The 27,219-nt window shown below is 33.4% G+C and overlaps 1 protein-coding gene across 2 annotated transcripts; it reads left to right on the top strand.

Moving 5' to 3' along the window:
* The first annotated feature begins 12,608 nt into the window (after positions 1-12,608).
* LOC141672209 (F-box protein At3g07870-like) lies at positions 12,609-15,094 on the top strand. 2 transcript variants are annotated; one of them, XM_074478747.1, is made up of 3 exons: positions 12,666-12,734; positions 13,307-13,639; positions 13,752-15,094. In XM_074478747.1, coding segments are annotated over exons 2-3 (1,152 nt in total). In that variant the 5' UTR covers positions 12,666-12,734; positions 13,307-13,637; the 3' UTR covers positions 14,902-15,094. The 2 variants fall into 2 exon arrangements, with proteins under 2 accessions (XP_074334849.1, XP_074334848.1); XM_074478748.1 differs by lacking the exon at positions 13,307-13,639 and having other exon boundaries at positions 12,609-12,734; positions 13,752-15,093.
* Positions 15,095-27,219: the final 12,125 nt, after the last annotated feature.

The raw sequence follows: 27,219 nt of genomic DNA on the forward strand, positions 1-27,219 counted from the left end.
TCATATGCTATTAGGACTGCTCCCCATCCTATATCACTAGCATCAGTATATAATTCTAAATGATCTGTTTCTATGGGTATTCTATGTTTTGGTAAATCTTTCACCTTTTCCTTAAGAATTTTTATACAGTTTTCATGTTCTTTTGTCCATCCAAAAGGTTTATTTTTTGTTAGTTCCTGTAATGGTTTTCTTAATTTAGGTAAGTCTTTAATATGATCTGAGGCATAATTTATTATTCCTAAAAATTGTTGTACCTCTTTTTTGTTTTCTAATTTGTCCTTAAAATTTACAATCTTTGTTACTATATGGTCTTGTAATTGTATACCTTCTTTATCTATTTTGTATCCTAAATATTCTATCTTATTCTTAAATATTTCAGATTTCTTTTCAGAAAGTAATATTCCATGCTGGTCTATTGTTTTTATAAATTGCTCTAAATGTTTTATATGCTCTTCTAGAGTTTCACTATATATTAATATATCGTCTACATATACTATACAGAAATCTTTTAATTTCCTAAAGATTTGGTCCATTCTTCGTTGAAATATTTGTGGCGCATTTTTTAATCCAAAGGGTAATACTATCCATTCATAATGTCCTTGCGGAGCACTAAAGGCTGTTAAAGGTCTTGATTCTTTGGTTAATTTTATTTGCCAAAATCCACTTTTACAATCAAATTTACTAAACCATTTCTTATTTCCTAGTCTATTTATAAGATTTCTTTTGTATGGTAAGAAATATCCATCAAATATAGTTTTCTTATTTAATTCTCTATAGTCTATTACCATACGGGCTTTTCCCCTTTTCTGTTCATTATGTTTTCTTACAAGGAAAGCCGGGCTACTATGTGGACTTTTACTTTCTTGTATTAATTTTAGTTTTAATAATTCATTGATTTGATTATCAAATTCTTTTTGGTCTGAAGGGCTATACCTTATAGGTTTAGATCTTATTATATCATTAGGATTTAATAATTTTATTTCAGCATATATCTTTTCCTTATCCCATAACCTCATAGGATTTTCTCCGAAGTTGGATTTTAATAAATTATTATATTTTTCAGTTAATTCTTGTAGATTATTATTTCTCTCTATTTTTAGATTGTTTATTCTTATAGTATTTATAGTATTTATTGGCATAATTCTTTTTAATACTATCCACTTATTACACGGAGTTTGTAATGATAGGGTATTTGAAGTTACTATATGTGTTTTAAAATAATCTAAAAAGTTATTTCCTAATAATATAGATTGCTTCATCTTATTCTGATATACAATAGGTAAACTGAATAATGTTTTATTTAGCTTTATTCTCATGTTTTTTGCTATTACATCTAATTCCTTCTTTTGTTCATTAAATCCTGATACCCTAGTTCTATGTGCATTAGATTTTTCCCATCTATATGAAGCTAAAACTTCCTTTTTTACTAGACATAGATCTGCTCCACTATCTATAAATATTTTTTGTTTTAGGAATTTATATTTTTTATATTCTACATCTGCTTCTATGTATATTGCTACCATTCCTCCCAATTGCTTTCACTAGATGATTCATAATTTATAAAGTTTATTTCATTATCAGTTTCACTAATATAAAACTCTTCATATTCATACCATCTATTGTCATCTTCTTTAATTTGTTCTATTTCCATTATGAATTGTGATGTATTTATATATTTTACTTTCTTTTCTTTCAGTTTAGGACATTTATTAGCATAATGTCCTTTTTCATTACAATTCCAACATTTACATTCACTTATATCTTTCTTTTTAAAAGGTTTTCTTCTAAACTTTCTCTTATTTTTATATCTTCTCCTATTTTCTGGTGTATTTCTAAATTTCCTAAATCTTTTTCTCTTATATCTGTTGTATTTATAAGGATAATTATTTCTATTTTGTTTGCTTCTTTACTTATCATATGATTTTTTCTTATTATACCTCTTCTTATAGTTCCTATAGGGTTTTTTATCTTCACATCCAAATACTAATCTTCTTTCAGTGAATCCACATATTTCTCTTAATCCTAGTTTTTTATCCTTTTTAACCTTCTGTTGTACCCTATATTCTTCACATTTTCTCATTAGATATCCTCTTAGTACTCTTATTCTTTCACCCAGAGTGTTCTCACGAGGTTCTAACTTATTATATTCCTTAGTTATCTCAGTATTATAAGGTTCTGGTAAATGATCATAATATAATTGTTGATATATATGTCCTTCTTCGGGTAAGAATCTAGCTTCATAAAATAATTTAGTAAAACTTATAGTATATTCTGGTAACTTGTTAATTTTACAGCATTTCATGTTATTTAGATTCATTATTATTTCTATTTTTCTTTCTATTAAAACTTGGTCTCTAGCTACTATCCAAGGTTCTCCTAAGAATTCTCTTTTTAATATCATATCAAATATTTGTAACATTGATTTCCAATCCGTTGCATACCTTAGTACTTCAGTTTTTAACTGATATTCTATGGATTCTATCCAATATGCTACCTTTCCAATTAACGTTTTTGAGATCAAGTTATAAGTATATTCTAACTCATCTGTATGAGTAGAATTCATTAATGCTATATACATTCCTAAATTCCAATCAGTAATTCTCCTGCTAATTTCTTGTTCTTCATATACATTATCTAAGTCTAAGAAGTATCCATTCAAGTTTACGCCTTGTGACATTGATCCTATAAATTCTTTAAATTCATTATGTTGTCCTATTGGTATGTGTTTTGGTATCGTGTTCCTATATCTTGTTATAACTTCCATATTATGGTCGGTTACTTCTTCTTCTGGGTAGTTATCCATCTCCTCATTCTTTATTCCTTCAGTTTCTATATCAGTATAATTATCTTTATCTTCTTGGTCACTATTCGATTCTTGTTTTATTACTGCATTTACATTTTTCATTCTTTCTAAAGCTTCTATTATATTTTTATTTTCTATTTCCATTTCAGAATTTTCCTCAAAACTACTGTTATATTCTTCTATTATATTCACCGTTTTTCCTAAATTATCTTGTTCCAATTCACTAGTACTTGTATTATTATTTGTAGATACAGTACTAGAAACTTCACTTGTATCTTTTTTTTTTCCTTTTATCTTATTTAATTGCCTTTTCAATATTTCTATTTCTTTTTTATTTTCTTCTGTTTTTTCATTTAATTCCTTTTTTGTTTGTCTTAAATCTCTTTTTACATCTTTTAGTTCCTTTTTAGTTTCTTTATATTTATTTTTATATTTTTTATATTTTTCTAACCATTCTTCATTAGTATTTAATCGTAATTTTTTATTCTCCGTCCTTATTTCTTCTATTTCTTCCTTTTGTTGTTCTAATTTTGACTTTAAATATTCTATCACAGTTGTATCAATCTTAAACTCAGCTTTGCTTTCACTAGTTGTTTCCTTTTTTAATGGTTCATACTTATATTTTTCTCTTTCTAAAATTTCTTTTCCATGATTCTTTAAAAATGTTATCACGTTATATTCTTTTTGTTCTTTAGTTTCCATTAGAACTTTCCTTTTTTACTAAGTTGTCCCAAATTATCTAATACCTTTCCTATTGGTTCAGATATATTAGGTTTCATTTTACTTATATCTATCATCATTGGCTCATTAACTTTTCTCCATGCATTTATGGCTTTTAATTCTGGCTTATTTGTAATTTCTTTTTCTGGTATAATTTTTTGTTTTCCTTCTTCTAATTTTATTAACTTGTCTAGTATCATTTTTAAAGTAGGTATTTCAGAATTATTCCATAAGCTTGTTAACTCTTCTCTTATTATTTGTCTCAAATTTTCTTGATTATCTTGTTTTTCTACCAATCTCATTATTGCATTTAGTTTTTCCTTAACTATTATTTCTTCCCATAAATTTTTTATAAATTCTGAGTCTGACATTTTATTATTTGTTGATTCGCTTCTTCCAACCATTTCCAACATCTATCCAATATTTACTAGTATTTTTACTCTGTTCTTCTAATTTCTTAATATCATTTTCTAACTTTGTTTGTCTTTCCTTATATTCTAAATATTTTATTTGTGAATCTATTTCGCTTTCTAACATACTCTGTATTTTCTTTAACTTTTCTTTCTTATTCCTTAATTTTTCTTGTATATTCATAGTTTTTCTATAAATCTTTCTTTTCCTTGATCTACTATCTTTATTCCATTATTATTAATTTTATAATTTATCATTTTTAAGAAGTCGCTTCCTAATAATAATTCACTCGAACTATCATATTCTATTACTCCTATATTTATATTATATTCCAAGTCTAATATTTTAAACTTTAAATTAGTACATTTAGTAATAAATATTTCTCTATCATTTTCTGCATATCTGTAAGTCTGAGGTTCTATCCACTTACAATTTTCTTCATTTACCTTGCTTATATGAATAAAACTTTTGGTAGCTCCTGTATTAATTTCTGCTATACAGTCTCTTGTTATTGTTTCGTCAAATATTATTATTTTTATTTTCAAACTATCAGTATCTATTTTTATTAAATCTATCTTTCTACTCGTCATACTCATTGATCTAATTAATCTTATAGGATTTTGTTCTTTTCTAAAACTTAATCTAGATCCTTCTAATATTGGTTTAATTCTTTGCCTTGGAATCATTTGTCTATTACTAAAATCTATTGTAATTTCTTCTGGGATTGTTATTTGAGATTCTTCTTTATGTTCAATTTTTTCTAATATATCATTATATAACTTTGGTACTATTATTCCTAATTCCGTTTGTTTCTTTACGTGATGGTTTCCAGTCATAGCATAAACCATTTTGGTTTCTATACTAATAACTTTACTTCCTTTTTGCATTTTTATTCCATCTAACTTATAGTATAATGTTAAAGATCTTTCTTTATTTTCATCCCTTAGTGATATACTGAAATCGGGTTGTATTATAAATTTTAATTTCTGATATATCAAGTTTCCTTTTATTACTGCTATTAATGAATCTTGTATATTTCCTATTATTCTATCATCCAATACATATATCTGTATAGGAGTATCGATATTTTTCTGAAAATATGCTTTTATTGTAAATTCTATTGCTCCAAAATATATGTTTTTTAGTTTATTTGCTTCCTTTTGTTTTAATTTGGATAATTCTCTTTTTATTAATCCATCTGTTATTAAATTTATTCTTGTTTTTCCATTTATTGTATCTATATCTATTACATTCTCATGTTTTTGGGCTATATACCTAACTTCCTTATTTCTTTCAAAATATGATGTCTTGAATATCTTTTTTATTGTTAATTCTTCTGTTTCACTTTGAATTTGATTATATATATCTGGTTTAAAACTTAGAGTTTGTGATGTTCCTCCTTCGTATTCATCCATTTGATAATACATATCTTGTTTTTCACTTATTTCTTCTAATGACATTTTATCCATCTATATTTTATCCAGTTATATTATTTGTTAAAATTATTCTTTTAAGTCCTTGTATTCTTAGTTTATCATTTCTAAATGTTATTATCATATTTCCAAGTTGTTGGTAAATTCTCATAATTTCTTCGTTATTCTCTCTTGTCCATGTTATTTTATTTTTTCTTTCTAGTAATTTTTCCAGATCTATTTCTAATTTTTCTTGATTTTTTATTAATTGCTTTAGTTTTCTATTATTTCTAGTTATTGCATTTGGATCTGTCCAATTCATTTTTTAATTTTTTGTTTTAAATCGTCTATTAATCTATATTGTTCAGTTAATACTTCTTTTAAGTCTTTTATTTCGATTTCTAAATTAGTTTCTTTAATAAATATTTCTCGTTTTAATAAAAGTTTTTCTTCCTCTAGTCTCCTAATTTTTTCATCTCTTTCTTCCAACATTGTTTGTAATATAGCTATAATATCTAATTTTTCATTTATTATTTGCATGCTTATCTTACAACTTTCAATATGTTGATTTATTAGCCTATTATATGTTGGTTCTTTATCAGCTATATACTGAATTGATCGTATCCTTAAATCTTCCATAAGTCAGATTAATTGTCTGTATAAAATTTTCTTACACATCTGTTGTGTTACTTTGTTTTCTACCATAAATAAAATTAATAGAGTTGCTATTATTTTAGATTTATATCTTTTATTCCTTTCTCTATTTATTCTTGTCGGAGGTCTCATTTAACTATCAAATTTTATTTCCTTTTTACTATTCATGTACCTTTTGCTACAGATGTTGCTGCCGGGTAGATTCCGTGGTTTCATTTTATTCTTTGATTAGTTTATGGCTGTATCTATGCATCTATATGCATCAGCTTCCACATCCTTGGCTCTTAGATCCCAAGATCCTTGATATACCCTTACATTACAAACTTACTGTTCATAAAACTAGAGTACTAGACTGCAAGTCTATAACCCAATTGAAACCATGATGTACCATCTGAATTCGAGCACCAGAGTTAAGTATATAACAATAAATAATCCGACTCTACGCTAGTTAGATGCATGACTGGAGCTGGAGCTGGAGCTGGAGCTGGAGCAGGAGTCTCCCATATCCACGACGAAGGATACAGTGACTATATTTCTGGCATACTCCGGCCAAAAGCACCTAAATGGCCTCAGTCCTGAGTTTAAAACACACCTAAATGCCCGGACCATAAATTTTAATGGATTTTGGTGCCAAGAAAATTTTTCGTATTTAGCTAAAAAAATTTGGACCCCCTAAATTTAATTTTTGCGTACACCACTGGACGTGGACCCCCTAAATTTAATTTTTGCGTCCACCACTGGACACAAATTACATCATACATATAAGTTATGCCGATACATATTACAACAGAATACATGTTTGGGTTATACCCTAGTGGGTTTATATAGTACACTCTACTCGGTAACAAAAAAAACCCAGAAAATAGGCCAAAAACAGATAACTCTCTAAAACCAGATTCAATACATATTCTAAAAAATCTCCACCTTAACTTGAATCCTCTTACAAAAACAGATGTACCAGATGCACCATAATAATGTCAGGTGTACTAGAAAAAACTCTCATGTCTAAGATTTTGCACTAAAAGGACAATCAACAATTCCGAACATTTAACAAGTTCAAACAATGTTGAAACTTGCTATGTGGAAACAGTTTGGTGAGCATATAAGCAGTACCCGCTTTGCTCACCTTGATTCACTTCTTACTTCTTAGAAATGACATCTCACATTTATGTGCTTACTCCGCTTATGATGGACCTGATCCTTGACTAAACAAATTGCACCAAGACTATCACAATCCATTGTAGCCTGGTCATGACGTAGACCCAAATCCCTGACCATACATTTCAACCAGATTCCTTCTTTTGCGGCTTCTGTCAATGCCATGTACTCTGCTGCTGTAGTAGAAAAGTCACTGTAGATTGCAGAGTAGCTTCCAACTGACAATTGAACTACCCAGAGTGAAAGTATAACCAGTCATAGATCTTCTACTGTCAACATCTCCAGCATAATCAGAGTTTGAAAATCCTGTCACCAAACATTCTGTATCACTTTCATAAATGAGACCAACATCAGGCGCACCTTTTAAGTACCGAAAAACCCTTTTCATAGCTTGTCAATGCTCCTTGCATGGATCACCCATAAACCTACTAATAACACTAACAGATTGTGCAAGATCAGGTCTAGTGCAAACCATTGCATAGATCAAGCTTCTTACCGCACTAGTATGGGGAACTCAAGACATGTACTCCTTCTCCTCAGCAGACTCAATACATGTAACTGCTTTTTTGTAAGTGGATGACTCATCAAAGTTAGGATCCACCTCTTCAGCAACCTATAGTGCATATGCCACCATATCTTCAAAACCATATTTATTTGGAGGCACCCTATAATTAGCTCTCATCGATCTATCAAGAGCCAAAATGTGATGATTCACTACTGGTAATGATGAAACTGATGATTCCATTCTGATTGTGGTTTTTTAACTTCCTGTTGTGGTTCAACCTCATCTTGAGTAACTTCCTGCTCCACTTGTTTAATATAAACTAAATACACTATTGTGATTAGACTTTACATGGGTATTTATGAACAAACCACAACATGCATATTAGGTCAAAGTACACCAAAAAAGTGAGAATATTGGTTATTTTCTCTTATTTTATAAATAAGTGGTAATACATTTAAATGATTATAGAGTTTATTATTACAAAAATATAATTATTTGTCATAAATTTTAATGATTTTCGTCACATCCTTTCTATGATAATTTATCACACGATTTGATGACATATAACGTATGTCACATTAATACTAATATTTAGATCCACTAAATATTAAAATATCAACTAAAAAAATTATGTATTAAACATGAACGTGTGTGTGTATATATATATAATCTAGCTTATAGTAATCATAAAATATGTGATCATATTGGTTTATATTGGTATTTGGATGTACTTACTAGTTATGGGCATAACCCCCAACCCGTTTGTCCCCGATCCGATCCCCACCCCGAAAGGGTCGGTATTTCGGGAATTTTTCGGGTTCGGGTTGGGGAGCGGGAAGTTTTTTAAAAAAAAATCGGGGATCGGGGCGGGGACGGATTTTAGTGCAGCACCGCCCCGCCCCGATACCCGAACCCCGATTTATCCCCGTCCCGTTTCCCGTTTTATACCCTTTTTCATGATATATTATATATTATATTAAAAAGATGGGACTACATGGATTTGAACCCGAGTACTTCTTTTCATTTGCTCTCCCCTTACCACTGTGCTACTATTGCATTTGTTTGACAACCTTTAAAATCTAATAATGAACTTGATGTCTACTAAAGTAGACACACCTATACTTTCCATATTTATATAATGTATTAAACATATATGTGATAGTATTCAAATATATTTCTTTTTAACTTGTCAACCTCTTCTAGTTTTTTTTTTAAATTCATCATGTATTAGTTACTTAAAATACAATATATATTCAAAGCGAAAAAAATGAGTTTCTATTATTAATTATAAATGGGGCTCAAAATTTATCTAGGTTGCTAATAAATGTTAAATTTTTCATTAGGTCTAAGTTAATTTTTTGGATCTAAATTTATTATGTTTATGTAATTTAATGTTTGGTACACATAATTATATATATATATATATATTCAATATAAGATATATAGTGAGAATAGAGGAGGACACAAAAATAGTTAAAATTTATAAGCCAATTGATCTATTTGTACTTGATATGGATTTGAATAATAATTTACCTATTTTCCTTTTTAATTTGTTCAAATCTTTATTCAAATTTAATACATATTAAAAATATATCTCATTGCAATCTTTCATTTATAAAAAAATTGATATTTTATATTTATATGTTCTAGGATTTTTAGCACATTAGCATACTTTATTTTATATTTTATTTATTCAAAATAGTCTATATTTATAAGTCAAATGATGATATGGATTTGAATAAAAAAAATTCAAATTGAATAAAGAAATTCTATTTTTCTTTTAAGTTAAGTTACTTAATTTTTATGTACTCAAATTTTTATACAAATTGAATATATTGATATATAGCTCATTGTGATCTTTCTAACTAACTAATCATAAGTAAATTATTCATTTGTAACTTTATATTTTAGCAAGAAATCTTAATAGGTGAACAAAATATACAAAACAAAATATACAAAAGAAAGCATGTGAAGTAATTTATATTTTTATAAGCCAACTTATAGTTTAATCATTCATTTGTAGTCCATGTGCATATTTTGGAGATTTTAAAATAAGTAATTTAAAACTTAATATGAACAAGTGACTTAAGTAAGTATTTGAATAGTTTTAATTATAACACAGAATTTTATATACCGCAAAATAAATAATTTCTAAATATAATTAGTAATTTTTAAGTTACATGTGCATATTTCGGAGATTTTAAAATAAGTAACTTATAACTTAAAATGAATGAGTGACTTAAATAAGTGTTCAAATAATTTTACTTATAACACATAATTTTATATACCCCAAAATAAATAATTTCTAAATATAATTATTAATTTATGAGTTACAAAATATAAAGTTTGAAATTGCTTTAATTCTATTATAGAGTTTTTAGAATACTTATATGTTAATAATTTTAAAATTGCTTATAGACTAGTAAATAAATTTTTTATTTTCAAAACAAATATCTTACCCTTTTATATTTTGCCTATCTTTGAACCGTCATTGTCTACTTATTAAATTTCTATATTTCTAGGGAATATCATAAGACACCTCGGTTACCTTCTCATATCTTAACCTAACACTGCCTATGTACATCTCAATTCAGAGTTAATATGGATTCTAATTAGATCTGTAAGTACTACTACGTGAAGCTTCACGGGAAACACGGCCTTGAGATGCTGGAAAAGGTTAAGAACCATTGTTGTGATTTGCTTACCATATACGAAAGTAAATTGAAGAAGAAAATTGATGTTGAGTCTATGTACATCTCGATTCAGGGTTATCATATCATCGAGATCTCCTCCCACCTACTTGAGTAGAGGAGTTTCTCATTCTTTAAGTGATTATGAGGTATTTCTTGATCAAGAGAAAAAAGGAAAAACTTCACATGTGAAGTTGGAATTGGATAATTATTTGGAGGAAGAGCAATTGCCTAAAGAAGTGAGGAGTTTGATATATTAGCATGGTGGAAAATAAATGGATTAAAGTATCCAACTTTACAAGTCATAGCTAAAGATGTATTGGTTGTCCCCATGTCTACAGTGGCATCCGAAAGTGCTTTTATATAAGTGGCCCAGTGTTGTTGAGCAATAGAAGAAATAGGCTCAGTCCAAAAACTTTGGAGTCATTAATGTGTTCACAAAGTTGGCTAGCAGCTATGGAGGGAGAAGGTAATATGTTATCATTTATTTTTATTACAGTTTTATTTGAATTAGTTTTTATTATGATTATGATATATATAATGATAATTTTCTTTCATTTTATTTATAAAATAGATATTCTCACAATTGATGATGAGGATTCTGATGGTGAAGAATGCATAATAGAGGACTGCAATGCATAAATTTATGGTATTATATTTTTACATTCTCTGTTGCAAGTCTTTTATGTACTATTCTTTAATGAATTTTATGTATCTATTTCAGGATAGATGGTGTGCAGGAGCAAACAAGTTTTTGAGATGTTCAACTTTTTGTCTGGAGTCAAGAAAAAAATATATTACTGTATTGGTGATTAATTGAAGTTTTAGTTTGTTTTAATCATATGACCATATTTATTAAGTAGTAAATTTTGGAGCAAGTACTTTTAGATTTTGTTTTTATATTATTATTGCAGTGATAAGTTAGACTTGATTTTTAATATTATCATATTCCAAATTGTTGACCTGGGAACATGTATATCATTTATCTTATGTCTAAAGTTGTGATGTAGTGAAAAAAATGCAAGACAACTTTAATGAGTTAATACTTATCATATTTTACATACTTTTATTGGTGTCTAATTGTTCCTGAGAATTGATTATAAATTATATTATTTATTTTATAATTATAATCATTTGGCAGGCTCCGCTTTTATTTATGTAGTATTAATTTTGTACGAGTAATTTAATAAATTGTTTAATATATCAAAATGTAAAATCCAATTTTTTTTGATACATACTTAATATATATTTAAGATTAAAATTATGATTAAAATATTCCCCGAATCCCCGCGGGGATCCCCGTTTGGGGAGGGGATGGGGGGAGAAAAATAATCCCCGATGGGGATCGGGGCGGGTTCGGAGTTTGTATTTATAATCGGGGACCGGGGGCGGGAATACCACTACCCGACCCGAACTCACCCGATGACCATCACTAGTCCTTACATGCCACAACGTGAACACATGATATGGATTAAAACAAATAATTATGGTAAGATTTCTGTGTCAAATGCCACCATGATGCGCTTAACATGTCCAGAATTGTGTATTTGTTAATATTGAACAAGGGAGGGGGAGATTTATTAAGGCCAAAAATAAAATTCAAGAAGACTTAAATTCAAATAACAGTTATAAATAAAAAATATATTTAAATAAACTACTATATTTTGTAGTAGTTCAAACAATCACATACATTTCCGTAACAATAATTCATATAAATCATCTAGTAGACAATAAGGAATACAATAAAAATGTTGTTTCAGTTTAATGGCATATGTCGGAGAACATATTTTGTACTGATGACATCATACCCCAAAAACTACTCATTATATAAACAAACAAATACATCATCTATTATCCACCTGAAGACTATATGAAAACACCGTCAATAACTGCAATTAAAAATTTAGAGTCTGCCCGTATATTGCACTGGCTACAGAACTAGTTTGTTCAAAATTCTAACGAAGGATTTATCAAAAAAAATTCTAATGAAAGAAACCTAAACTTTTGAATACAATCCTTGAAACTCTAAATTTGTAAATTATTTCCCCGAGAAAATTAAAATTATTTCACAGAAAAACTATTGTAAGGCCTTGCCTGATCCGGGTGGGCCTACAAGAACAAAATTATTTTGAACAAAATTCGGGCTGACCCAATTTTTTTTAAAAAGAACCCCAGTCACGCCGTATTCAAATAATCCAATTTTATTTAAGCCCAAATCTGGCCCGATCTGTTTTGTGCATCTCGGACTGTGTTATAAAACACAAAAAAAATGGAACTAATGGTGCAAGTGTAACATCATCGAGGTTAAAGTTAGTGAACAGTTAGAAATCAAGAAAAGACCTGCTCCCAACTCCCAAGTTGCATCCATTTCATCTCGTCAGGTGACTCTCTCTCTCTCTCTCTCTCTCTCTCATTTCTCAACTGTATGCTCATTTTTGCTTTTGTATCTATATGTTAATATCTTAATTGCATACTTGATGTTGTAAAAATCCAATCTTTCTTCAATTATCTGATGCTTCTTTGAGAGTCTTGATAACCCATAATTTATTCATTGATTTTGTTTCAGAAAGGTTAATTATAATTTTAATTCTTTAATTCTTATGTTAAGAGTATAAATTGTTGTATAAATTGACCCTTTATGTTTGTCAATTGTTTACGTGACATTTATAGTGTGAATCCCAATTCACAACTAGATTACACTTACTGTTTGAAGAGACATAATATAGTCCTTTCTGAGTGTTGAATATGGTGCCGTTCGGATCATGGGAATTGAGCCCGGTTAACGGGAATGAGAATGAGATTTTAATAGAAAACATTCCCTTTTTGAGTGTAGAATGTAAGGTATTCTCATTTCCGTTTTAACCGGGTTGTTATCCTATTACATAAACGGCCTCTAAATTTTTTTACAAAAAATCTTTGATTTATTAAGTTTGAAAGAAGGTATTGTTTCCAGCCCATGTGTCAGGGTCAAGGTCCGGATATGCGACTGAGAAAGTGGAAGAGGAGTATATAAAAAGTTTTATCAAGCGTTCATGTTTATCCTTCGTAGAATAATCGGGGTCAATCTGTAAATAACCATATATCTACATCTACTCGTGACTCTTGAGATGAAGTCTCACCTAGGACTTCTTTTGACAACCTTTACTGGATGATTCCGTGGAGTAAAAATCCCATATCTGTTGAAGATTATGGTTCTTCTTTTACAACCTTGATGGCCCAACAAATTCAAGGACCAACACTAGTGAAGATGTAGCAAAACTTAATCATACGTAATTGCTACAGAAATGTAAAATTAATTTTCTCGATAAATTTTTGGGAGTAATTCCCGTAATTTTTTGTTTGGTTCAGACAAGATACAGTAAAAGTTATTTTTGTACAACAATTTTTGCATTTTACAGGTGGAAGGCGTGCAGTTGCAAACCCTCCCCGGCTATGGATTTACCGGCAGATATTGTTGCTGACATTCTATCAAGGCTGCCCATCATGACAATAGTCCATTGCCGATGTGTATGCAAAAGATGGCGTCACATACTCTCAGAAACTTACTTTGTTAATTTGCATTTATTGAGATCTCCTGAAGGCCTTGTAGTCCATGAAATGAGCGGTTTAGGTGAACCTGACATTTTTAAACTGGGAGAACTAGACGACCAATCTGATCAGCACCATATTCACCATGACCCTCTGATGAGATTTGACCTTGGACTTGGCTTCGAGCGTGGTGAGCGGTGCTTACAGGGTTCAGTTAATGGGTTGATTTGTTTATGGAATTGTTATAGAGGTGATGCAACATATATATGCAATCCAATTACACGAGAGTACATAAAGCTTCCAGATCACAAGTATATCAAAAAATCATATTTTATTGTAACTTATGGATTTGGATTTGTTGAAGCCAGCAACCAGTACAAAGTCATATGCTTTGCTGAAGGAAATTTCTCTTCAGCCAAAGGCTCATATAAGTCCAGGTGCGGGATTTATACACTTGGAACAAATAAGTGGAGAAGTTTAACACATGTTCCATTTTTACTTTGTTTTCCTCAGAATGGTATACTGGTCAGTGGCAACCTTCACTGGTTAGCTTATGATGAAAAGGACAGTACTAACGATTTGGTGTGTACCTTTGATCTGGAGAAAGAATTATTGCAACTGACTGCCTCTGCCCCTCAATCTGGAGGGATTATAGCTTATAGGAGCTTGGGAAAGCTTCAAGGGTGCTTGTGTCTATGTGATAACACGGACTCTAAATTTGTCATTTGGGTGATGAAGAATTATGGAATGAAGGAAAGTTGGATTAAGGAAATAATTATTTTTGATGCCACTGCTAGCTGCCTGCGCGGAATTTTTCGTCCTTTAAAAGTTTGGAAAGATGAAACTACCTTAATGTTATTCCGCGATGCTTATTTATGCACTTACAATCCCGGAAACAAAATTTTTCAAGTACTTGACATCTTTCAGAGAGGTTTCTTTGACACACTTGACGCAATGGTTTATGTTCCAAGTTTTATTACGCTGAAGAGTTTCGTGTCAGAGAAGGTATCAGTATTTTAGTTTCTAGGTTCAATTGCTTTGAAGCTAATGAATGTAAAATTTTAAGATGATAGCTCAGCTCTTTGTTCACCAATTTTCTGCAAACTTTCTATGTTTAACAAGTTTGTAAGTTTCTATGCTACACCATCCTATTAGTATTGCCAGTTTTTGTAGCCCGCCTGGGTGCAGTTGCAACATGAACATTAGGAAACAGCCTTTTTGGCATGTATATTGTAGAAAATGTATTTTTGTTATTTGTAATTGATGTATAATCAGTACATTATATAGCAGGCTACAGGAATAATTAGAGGCAATATTACAGGAGATATTACAAGCCTATAAACTGAGGTAATTATAGAATCAAAACTGATCCTAAACTATAGCTGTATTTGAATATAACTGAGATAGGATCTGTGATTTAAATGTTGTGCTGATTCCGTGGAATTACTTTAACACCCTCCCGCAAACTGGACGATCCTCGATGGACAAGTTTGTGAGTGAGAAGGGAATGCCGGTGCTTATGAAGAGGCTTGGTAAGGAGGTCAGCTGGCTGATCAACAGATGGGATGTAACATACACGATGACTACCAAGAGCAACTTTCTCTCGAACAAAATGGTAATCTAGTTCAATGTGTTTTGTACGGGCATGAAATACAGGGTTAGATGCCATGTATGTAGCACTTAAATTATCACAATGAAGAAGGATAGGAAACTGCAGTCGAGTTCCAAGCTCGTATAACAAGAAAGCTAACCAGGTAGTTTCTGCACTAGCATGTGAAAGCGCTCTATATTCGGATTCGGCGCTTGATCGGGCAATTGTAGGCTGCTTTTTAGAACACCAAGAGACCAGATTATTACCGATATAACAAAGATATCCTGAGGTTGATCTGCGGGTCTCTGGACAGCCTGCCCAATCTGCATCAGAGTAGGCGCAGAGTTGTGGTGGTTGTCGTTGTGGACGAAAGAACAGGCCTCGATCAAGTGTACCCTTAATGTATCGAAGTATGCGTTTTGCAGCTTGTAAATGTGAGGTGCGGGGCTGACTCATGTATTGAGAGATTGAGTTGACTGCATAGGCAATATCCGGACGAGTTATCGTCAAATACTGGAGGGAACCAACAATTTCCCTGAAAGCTCTAGGATCCGGAAGTATTTCACCATCACCGGAACTAAGAGTTGTTTTTGCTGACAGGGGAGTACTGATTGGTTTAGAGTAGAGCATGTCGTGCTTGACTAGAAGATCATGAGCATACTTAGGCTGGCCTATATGAAGACTGTCTTTGTGGTATGTTACTTGTAAGCCAAGAAAATAATGCAAGGGACCTAGATCTTTGATGTCAAAATCACGACCAAGTACGTGGATAAATTGTTCAACAAGTTTATTATCGCTGCCCGTAATCACAATGTCATCGACATATAGCAAAAAATAGATCGTGTGATTGTTATGACGAAAAATAAAGAGAGAGGGATCAGCTAAACTCTGAACAAAACCAGCATATTTGAGAAAAGATTTCATACGGCGAAACCAAGCACGCGGAGCCTGTTTGAGGCCGTAGAGTGCTTTGAGAAGCTTGCAAACATAGTTGGGTCTAGATGGATCGACAAACCCAGGGGGCTGAGCCATGTAAACATCCTCATGTAGAAATCCATGTAGGAATGCATTTTTGACATCTAGTTGTCGAAGCGCCCATCCTCGAGAAACTGCAAGGCTGAGAACAGTCCTTATGGTGACAGGTTTGATAACTGGGCTGAACGTTTCTTCGTAATCAATGCCATGTCGTTGATGGAATCCTTTAGCAACAAGTCGAGCTTTATGTCTTTCGATTGTGCCATCTGGATTGCGCTTGGTGCGGAATACCCATTTACAACCAACTTTGTTTTGAGATGGTGCTGGAGGCACAAGAGTCCAAGTTTGATTCTTTAATAACGCGTTGATTTCCTCTGTCATAGCGTTGCGCCAGACCTCATGTTTGGAAGCCTCTGTATAGCAGGTTGGTTCAGAATTTTCAACGACAGTAAGAAGAGCGTGAGCAGGAGGATGTTTTGTACTTGTAACATGTATTTTATTTTGTGGAAGCGTCCCATCTCTAGAACGGGTGATCATTGAATGTCTAGCAGGTGGAGTAGGGATGGGTAAGTGCTCTCCTGTCGGGGCTGATTCAGGTGTCGTCATGGGTTCTTGATTCACTGACGTTTGAATGTTTGGAGCAGCTTTATTACGACGATGGTACGTGAGTACAGGTGGTGGATTAGTAGAAGCTGGTGCCTGATTTTCTGCCGGAGGGTTGGTAGATGACGGCATTGCAGTCTCATGAAAGGGTTGAGATGATTCATTAATAATGCTCCCAACTTGTGCTGATTCTTTCAATGGCCTCAAAAAGGAGGTTGGACTTGGTAAAAGAGCAAATTCCAATGGACCAGGTGCTGGTACCTGCATGTTTTTGTAAGGAAAACATGTTTCGTTAAAAATGACATGCCTAGACACATAAAGGCGACCCGTCTCAGGATCAAGACATCTATAACCCTTGTGTTGATGACTATATCCTACGAAGACACATTCAATACTCCGACTCGATAATTTGTCAGAGATATAGTGACCAAGATATGGAAAGCAAGAGCACCCAAAGACTCGAAGGGCAGAATATGTAGGATGACTATCGTAAAGACGATGATGTGGAGTGTCCCAATTTAAGACAGAGGTAGGCAGGAGATTTATAAGATACACAGATGTTAGAACCGCTTCAACCCAAAGTTTATGTGGAGCACCAGAGGTAAGAAGGAGGTTACGGGTCATGGTTGCAATATGGCGATGCTTTCTTTCGGCTAACCCATTTTGTTGAGGAGTGTGGGGACATGAGAATCGTTGTTGAATTCCTAAAGAGCTGCAATATTGGGTGAATTCGTGATTAACATATTCAGTTCCATTGTCACTCTGGAGGAATTTTATGGTGATGCCAAAAAGATTTTGTATTTTCGCAACCAGTTTCTTAAAATGAGAGAGAACTTCATTTTTCCGATGCATTGGATAAATCCATGAATAACGAGAAAATTCATCAGTAAAGAGAACATAATATTTAAATCCACAATTAGATGGAGTAGATGAACACCAAACATCACTATGAATTACATGAAAAGGAGAATCAGCATAAGACTGATTTGATTCGAAAGGTAATTTGTGTGACTTGCTTAAAGCACATTCACGACAAAAAGTACGAAAGGAAATTTTAGAACCAATATTAGAACTTAAACGGGACAAGACATCAGTTGATGGGTGACCAAGACGATTGTGCCACGTGGAAGAGTGTATAGCAGCAAGAGCTTGTGGAGTGGAAGGGATTTGAGAAAACCGAAGTGGATATAACCCGTCTTTACAGGGGCCCTGAAATAATAAACGCCCAGATTGTAAGCAATAGATTTGATAGAAATCAGGGGCAAAGAGGAAATAGACTTGATTATCTTTAGTAAAGCGAGCAACAGACAATAAATTTTTACGAAGAGAAGGAATATGAAAGACATTTTGTAATGAAAATTGAGAAGAACCAATAGAAATTGGCAGGTTACCAGTATGGGAAACAGGCATTGAGTTCCCATTACCCATATAAACATTATGAGGGCCACTGTACTCTTCAGGATTGTTAACAGGCATCGACGTCATATGATGGGTCGCTCCAGTATCTGGGTACCAATTTGGATCAGCAGCAAAATGAGCTCCAGCGAAGGGTGCAACTGTAGGTGGACCTAAGAACTTGTGGGGGCATTGTTGATGTCCATGCTGGTTTGTGTGGCAATTGGAACACCAATTAGGAGCTTGGCCGAGTATTCCATTAGATGGTTGAGTACGAGGAGCCCAACTTTGTGGTGAGTAAGGTCTAAACAGAGGAAATTGTGGTTGATGGAATTGTGGTGATGGAACATTATTCTTCTGTTGTTGCTGGTAGGTACGCCCTAAATTGTACCGCTTAGATCGATTAAAGTTTCGACTATTTGAGTTATTGTTTCGTCCATTTTGAGCATAATTGTCACGACGAGTATTGGTACCATGAAAAAGAGCTGTTGCTGTTCTTTCTTCTTGGTGACGTGGTTGTTGGGCATCGAAGGCTAAGATGCGAGCGCGTAACTCAGTAAAACTGGGGAGAGAAGAGTTTTGGGAGAGAGCCGTTCGGAGCATGAGATAGTCTGATCCAAGTCCATGAAGTGTTGCCAGTACTAAATCTTCATCAGAGACTGGCTTTTTAATGGCTGCTAACTGATCTGCAAGTGACTTAGCATGACGAAGGTAATCATCAATGGTCTGAGAGCCTTTATTGAGCTCAAGTAGTTGAAGCTTGAGACTGGAAGCACTAGCGGCAGAACTTTGTGAGAAGTGGCTAGCTAGGCAGTCCCAAATTTCTTTTGAGGTGTCAAACCCAATTGTGAGTTGTGAGACACTTTCTGACAGGGAGGTAGTGATAAGACTGACTATTTGTTGATCTACAGTGAACCAATCCTCATATTTTGGGTTGGGAATTTCTGTTGCCGATTCAGTTTGAGTGGCAGCAGTCATTGTAAGTCATATGTCATAGCCTATTTGTATATTCGAGGATTCAACTCAACTCAAATAAGAATGTAATAAGTAAATAGTGGATCGACCGTCAGAGAGATCTCGCAAAGTAATATCTGTCAAAGGATTCATAGACAAGGTTCATCTACAGACTTGAGGAGTTAATTCACTGGAAGAAGTTCAAGAAGTTGATCATGCCTCAGTGATATAAATCAAGATCGTGGATTTAATCAAGTGACAGAGATCTCGTCAGGGTATCAGTAAATTACAAGGATTTAATCTGAAGAAAATCAGAGTGTCAAAGTCAAGACATGAAGAAACGTCACGGAAGTTAGTCACTCATGAACCAGACAGTACATCGAGTGTCAACGTTGAAGTGGCGGAATTGATTCATAATTCTCAGTGATTTTCAGAAGATATTCAGAAGATTGGTTGCTGCTCAGGGTTAGTATTAATTCTCTATTAATTAATTAAGTCATATAATTTAATTAAGACAATAAATTATATCTGTAAAGATTAATTTATTTGATTAATTAAATTAACTGATTAATTAATTCTGAATTAATATTAAGCATTTTCAGAATTTAAATTGGTTTTAAAATCTGTTTAATTCAACAAGACAACTGATTGTACTAGTATGACAATCGGTATGACAATTGATTGTCATACCAAAAGTCATGCTAATTCAAAAGGATTGTCTTATCAGAATTATTATTAGGATTTAAATCTATTTAATTTCAGCAAGACAAACTGTTTGAACTAATGTGACAATCGGTATGACAATTGATTGTCCTACCGAAAGTCATTGTAGTTCATTTTAATTGTCTTGCTAGCTCAAATACATTGTCCTACCGAAAGTCATGCAAGCTTAAAGGGATTGTCATACCAGTTCATTTGCATTCGGTTGATTGACTTAAAAAGAAGCAGAGAAGCAGCAACTCACAATATCAATCATTTTATTCAAGAACAAGAGACAGCAGCCGCAGCAAAACATTTTATTTTCATCTGCTTATTTCAAAGATCAATTTCTAGTTTGTTAATGTTAAATCCAAACCACTAGAATTATTTATCTTGTTCTTGTGTAACAATCTAGCGGATCAAAATCCCTAGAACTTAATCTCAAATCGCTTTTTAGCATTTGATCTTTTAATTACAAAAATAGAAAAAGTTCATGTCGAATTTATTCTAAATTTGTAATAATTGATTTGAGATTAATCCATTGTAATCGATACCGTAGTTGTAACACCTTTCAAGTTTAATAAAAGTTTTATTTAACTTGAATTTTGTTTCACAATTTTATTCCGCATTTTATTCGACGAAACGGTATTGTTTGCATTCAACCCCCCCTTCTACAAACAAATTGGGACCTAACAATTGGTATCAGAGCCTTCTGATTAACGAACAAATCAAGATCCTAGACTTTTGTGATTTTTCAACTCCTTGAATTTTTATTTATTCAAAAATTCATAATGACTTCACATAAAGTTGGAACCGTTAAAATTCCACAATTTGATAAAGAGAATTATATCATGTGGAAGAAGAAGATGCTATTATTCTTACAAGTTGCAAATCCCAAATATTCAAACTTGTTAAAGAAGGGTATAAAAACTCCGATGGTTATTGAACCGGAGGTAATAATAGATGGTGTGGTGACTACTGAAGCTAGAACCTATCCAAAAGAGCCTGAAGATTTTACTCCTGCTGAGAAGGAAGAAGCCTCCTTGGATGCCAGCCTTCAATTAATATTAATTGATTCCCTTGATCCCTTGATGAACAGACATGTGATGAACTGTAAAAATTCCAAACACATGTGGGAAACTATTGAGGTGATTAATGAAGGCACAGAGGAAGTTAGGGAGAACAAGTTGGAAATCCTAACCTCTGAATATGAACATTTCAAATCAAATCCAGGAGAAGGAATTACTGAAGTGTTTGAGAGGTACAATGCGTTGATCAACAACCTGAACATCAATGGAAAGTATTATTCAATCAGGGAGGTCAACAAAAAGTTCCTTTTAACACTGCCAGCTCATCTTGAACATAGAATCACTGCCATTAGAGAAGCTAGAGATCTGAGTGAGATTTCTTTGGACAGGCTCTATGGAGTGTTAAAAACTTATGAGTTGGAGCAGATTCAACAGAAGGAAGTCTACGGGAAGGATAGAATGGTCAGCACATCTAATGCACTTGTAGCTGAAGGTCAACAACAACAACAATCTCAACAGTTAGAAAGAATGGTACAGTTTTCCAAGGGTGAGGAAAATGAGTTAGTAGCAGAATATGATCCTCCTACTACAAATCAATCAAGTGATGATTTTTATTCCTTGGAAGAGCTGGAGCAATTGGAAGATGAATCAATGGCCCAAATTGTCAAGAGATTCTCCCATGTCAGATTCAGGAGGAATCCCAAGCTTAAGTACAAGTCCAACTACAACAAATTCCAGAAAGGTGGATCTTCATCCTCTAACACCAGCAGTGGTGGGTACAAAACAGGGATGGTTGATCGAAGCACCATTAGATGCTATAACTGCAATGAGTTGGGACACTTTGCCACAGAATGTAGGAAGCCAAAGCAAGTAAGAAAGAACTCTGAAAGGGCTTATCTGGCAAAGGGAAGAAGTTGGGATGATACTGACAGTGAAGATGAAGATGAAGGAAATCTTGCTCTTATGGCTATTGATGGAAAAGCTTCATCGTCAAGAATAGAGGTAAAACTTTCTGATGCTGAAATGGTTTATCATCTAAGAGGTAACTTAGATTGTGCACGTCGTGATAATGAACTGTTAAGTTTACAGATCACAGACCTTGAGAAAGAGGTCAATGAATTAAGACTTGTGCACATTAATCAAGACAAATTAAAAGAACAGGTATCTTTTCTAGAGAATAGAGTTGACTGTTATAGAAAACTCGAAACTATTCTCAAAGACAAGATCACCAGTCTTGAGACTAAGGTTAGAGCCTACTTCAATTCTTGTTCGAAGGCTAAAGAGTTCTACAGTAAGCAAGCTGTTAATCAAACATCTGGAATAGGTTATGATTACAATGCTGCTATTGGAGAATTAGGCATAAACTCCCCTCCTCATGTATGTGCTAAAGGGAGGGAAGTACCACATGTGCTTAAGGGTGTTGATGAACCCCTCTATAAAGCATCAATTGCTGAACCATTTGATGCGACCTCTTCTGTTATTCATGAAGAAATACGTGCTGAAGATCATGCTAATGAGAAGATTGTTTCCAAGTCAAGTGAGTCGAAAGTTCCAGTCAAAGTTGTGAAAGTAACTGAGACTAACTCAGACACACATGAGTTGGATAACAATAATGCCATGTCTACCATGCATAAATTGCCTGCTGTTAATCACTCTCATAAAGCATGTGGTGTTGCTAATTGTATATCTTGTGCTTTTAATATGATGTATGCTTATTTTAATGGTAAGCATGTGTCTAATGATAAGACTACTCCTCGTCAGCATGTGAATAACAAGAAGCATGATAGGTCTAAGACTGCTAGTCCTTCTAAGGCTAGAAAGGAGACATTTGTGCCTAAGCTTAAACAGAAATTTGTTAAGGCTGTTTACAAGGTCAAATGTTCAGTCATTGAGAAAGTTGAGACAATTAAAATTAAAAATGTTGTTTTGCCTGATAAAGGACAGTTCTACAAGTATGCCGGGCCCAACCAAGTTTGGGTTCCGAAGAAGGTCTAATCCATTTGAAGTGCAGGGCATTAAACAGGTGTAACCGGTAGTGTGGATTCTTGACAGTGGATCATCAAGACATATGACCGGAGATAGAGCCCTGCTATCAAATGTGGATTGAGAAAGCTGGCCCCCTGATTACCTTTGGAGATAACAGCAAAGGTTTATCTGAGGGATATGGCTGTTTACAAGCTGGGAATGTTATCATTGTAAATTTGTATATTGTGCTAGGTTATTATCAGGAAGCAGTATCTAACATATAGCACCAGTGACGAGACTTGAGAATATTACGATATATCAGACACCTGCTGCACATTACACTTGGAATTGTACTCTAGTAAGATGTGTACAAGTGTACTCCTGATTGGTGAGTCAAAAGAGGAAGTCAGTGCACCACAGTTCATGGACTTTGCAGTTGCAGATCTATTGGACTATGCAATCTCTTCTTCACAATCTCACTTCAGGTTGGTATGAACTAGTATACTGCTCAAGCAATCGTCAAGGACATGGTATGGCACTCTAACAGAAGTTGTAATTTTATATGAACTAGTAGAGTCGTCATATTAATAACTATCTTATCACTAGGCACAATCATATTGTTTTATATGTGCAGTGGTATATTGATTATGCAACATAACAATTAGTATCTAAATTACTTGACAAGTATCGGTCAATGATATCTTGTTAACATTATGTTGCAGATATTTGTAAGCTTTTGACATGAATGAGAATTACTTAGACTTTACCCTAAGTGATCAATGTTTTATCAAAAACTCATTCATATTGAAAAACAAAATCAAACTTCTTTCTACATTAGTGACTTCTTATTTCATGTAAAATCTTTTGAAATCACTAGTGTAAATCATTTTCTCTCTATTACCATATTCTGTGTTACAGGTTCAGTCTCCAATGACTTTCTTTCATTGACAGTCATGAGGTTGAAAACCCACAACGTCTATCCCAGACTGTAAAGACAAACACAAAAACAGAACCAACCAACACTCTCTTACCACTAAATGTAGTATGAATGAGCGTGAGGGAGATAGTGCCTAGTGCACCACATAAGGAAGGTTCTGTAGTCAACCCAGTAGCTCTGTCTCCTACATAGATGAGTAGTATTTAAACCGAGACAACTGCTAGCCCCCATACATCTTCTCAAAAAGATGTAATGGCTGAAAAGGCACAAAAACAGTTACTAGATTCATTCTCTCAACAGGGTGAGTCTATTGAATTTTTGCCTGTCGGCCAAGGTATCCAATGTAGTGTCACCACTTCAAACATAATCAATTCTTGATGCACAAGGAGAGGTTACACACACAAAGGATGAGTTGACGGAAACAAGAGTTTCGACCATTTTAAGGTCAGATTCGATTGTTCAAGGTTCGTTAATGGACCAATTGCCTTTACAGGTGTTAGGAGAGGATACTGATCCAAAAGCCATATGTCAGTGGTCAGTGTCTACCTCCCCAGGCTTAAATCCCCTGGATGCATCTGCGGATAGTGGATCTGACATAGGTGCAGATCGGCAACTTGTTGACAATGATTCAGATATTACCTGATAAGTCACAAGGAAATGTCTTCACAGACATTAGAAGGGAACTTTGATCTTTATGCTAAAATCGTTGGATCATTGTTTACCTTCCCAGAATTCAAATCTGGAACCCTGAAAGGGAAACTAGCAACTTGTAGATTATGACTCAGATTTATCTGACGAGTTTAACAAGGATGGGGATTTGTGAACTCCCATTGCACCACCTGTGACCTCCTTTAAGGATGGCTAAGGTGATTTTCCTTGCAGGTACAGCTGGATTATGGAGCTATGAGAGAAGAGTGATACACTTGTGAGAATGAGTGTAAACACGAGTGGAGAGAAGAGTGCAACACATGTGAGGTACACTAAAACACAATCACACACTCACAGTGAGGAAGAAAGAGAAACTACTTGTTATTTCTTTTCCAACCAAGTGAAATATGAGAACTCCTTCAGACGACGGCATACATTCCTTCTTTAAGGGGGAGATAGAAGCTTAAGTAATAGTTTGGAGGATTCCTCAACTAAGGGGGAGAAATAGCAGGGAGGAAGAAAAAGATCCTAAACATGTACACTACACCACACCATTGTTGTTTCTAACTACGGATCCTATTGTACGGGAGAGGTGGTAAACACAAGGTGATTTTCTGATAAGGGAAGAAGCTGTTAGGGGAGTACCATTGATTTTTATCTGCGGATCCTATTGTACGGGAGAGGTGGTAAAACGAAGGTGATCTTCCTTAATCAGTTGATTCTCATAGGGGGAGAAGCAAGAGATATGGGCTTCTCAACAGGAAATGTGGTTGTACAAATGAAGATGGAACTACTTGAAGATATGTTCAGTCTAGAGGAACATCTACTTGGAATCTGGAAAATGTTAAATCTCATCCAGAACTTTTCTGCTATTTACTTTGCATGTATGTTTATATCTTTTTCTTATTTGTTAGTTGAGTTATCCTCTAGGTATTTGTGTGTTATTGTCTAACAAACAAATAGGGGGAGATTGTAAGTCATATGTCATAGCCTATTTGTATATTCGAGGATTCAACTCAACTCAAATAAGAATGTAATAAGTAAATAGTGGATCGACCGTCAGAGAGATCTCGCAAAGTAATATCTGTCAAAGGATTCATAGACAAGGTTCATCTACAGACTTGAGGAGTTAATTCACTGGAAGAAGTTCAAGAAGTTGATCATGCCTCAGTGATATAAATCAAGATCGTGGATTTAATCAAGTGACAGAGATCTCGTCAGGGTATCAGTAAATTACAAGGATTTAATCTGAAGAAAATCAGAGTGTCAAAGTCAAGACATGAAGAAACGTCACGGAAGTTAGTCACTCATGAACCAGACAGTACATCGAGTGTCAACGTTGAAGTGGCGGAATTGATTCATAATTCTCAGTGATTTTCAGAAGATATTCAGAAGATTGGTTGCTGCTCAGGGTTAGTATTAATTCTCTATTAATTAATTAAGTCATATAATTTAATTAAGACAATAAATTATATCTGTAAAGATTAATTTATTTGATTAATTAAATTAACTGATTAATTAATTCTGAATTAATATTAAGCATTTTCAGAATTTAAATTGGTTTTAAAATCTGTTTAATTCAACAAGACAACTGATTGTACTAGTATGACAATCGGTATGACAATTGATTGTCATACCAAAAGTCATGCTAATTCAAAAGGATTGTCTTATCAGAATTATTATTAGGATTTAAATCTATTTAATTTCAGCAAGACAAACTGTTTGAACTAATGTGACAATCGGTATGACAATTGATTGTCCTACCGAAAGTCATTGTAGTTCATTTTAATTGTCTTGCTAGCTCAAATACATTGTCCTACCGAAAGTCATGCAAGCTTAAAGGGATTGTCATACCAGTTCATTTGCATTCGGTTGATTGACTTAAAAAGAAGCAGAGAAGCAGCAACTCACAATATCAATCATTTTATTCAAGAACAAGAGACAGCAGCCGCAGCAAAACATTTTATTTTCATCTGCTTATTTCAAAGATCAATTTCTAGTTTGTTAATGTTAAATCCAAACCACTAGAATTATTTATCTTGTTCTTGTGTAACAATCTAGCGGATCAAAATCCCTAGAACTTAATCTCAAATCGCTTTTTAGCATTTGATCTTTTAATTACAAAAATAGAAAAAGTTCATGTCGAATTTATTCTAAATTTGTAATAATTGATTTGAGATTAATCCATTGTAATCGATACCGTAGTTGTAACACCTTTCAAGTTTAATAAAAGTTTTATTTAACTTGAATTTTGTTTCACAATTTTATTCCGCATTTTATTCGACGAAACGGTATTGTTTGCATTCAACCCCCCCTTCTACAAACAAATTGGGACCTAACAGTCATGATGGTCTGAGATGGTTTTGGTATGGAGCCATCAACGTATCCCCAGAATTTGGCACCATGAAGATAAGGCTTGATTTGTCTTAGCCAAATTAGGTAATTTGTTTCTGTAAGTTTGGTGAACTGGGAAGTGTTTTGAGAAGGAAAAGAAACCGATGAAGAAAATGCAGAAGCCATGGAAGAGAATTAGAGAGATGATG

This window comes from Apium graveolens, chromosome 7, assembly GCF_009905375.1.
Source record: "Apium graveolens cultivar Ventura chromosome 7, ASM990537v1, whole genome shotgun sequence".
In the NCBI taxonomy this organism is placed as follows: domain Eukaryota; kingdom Viridiplantae; phylum Streptophyta; class Magnoliopsida; order Apiales; family Apiaceae; genus Apium; species Apium graveolens.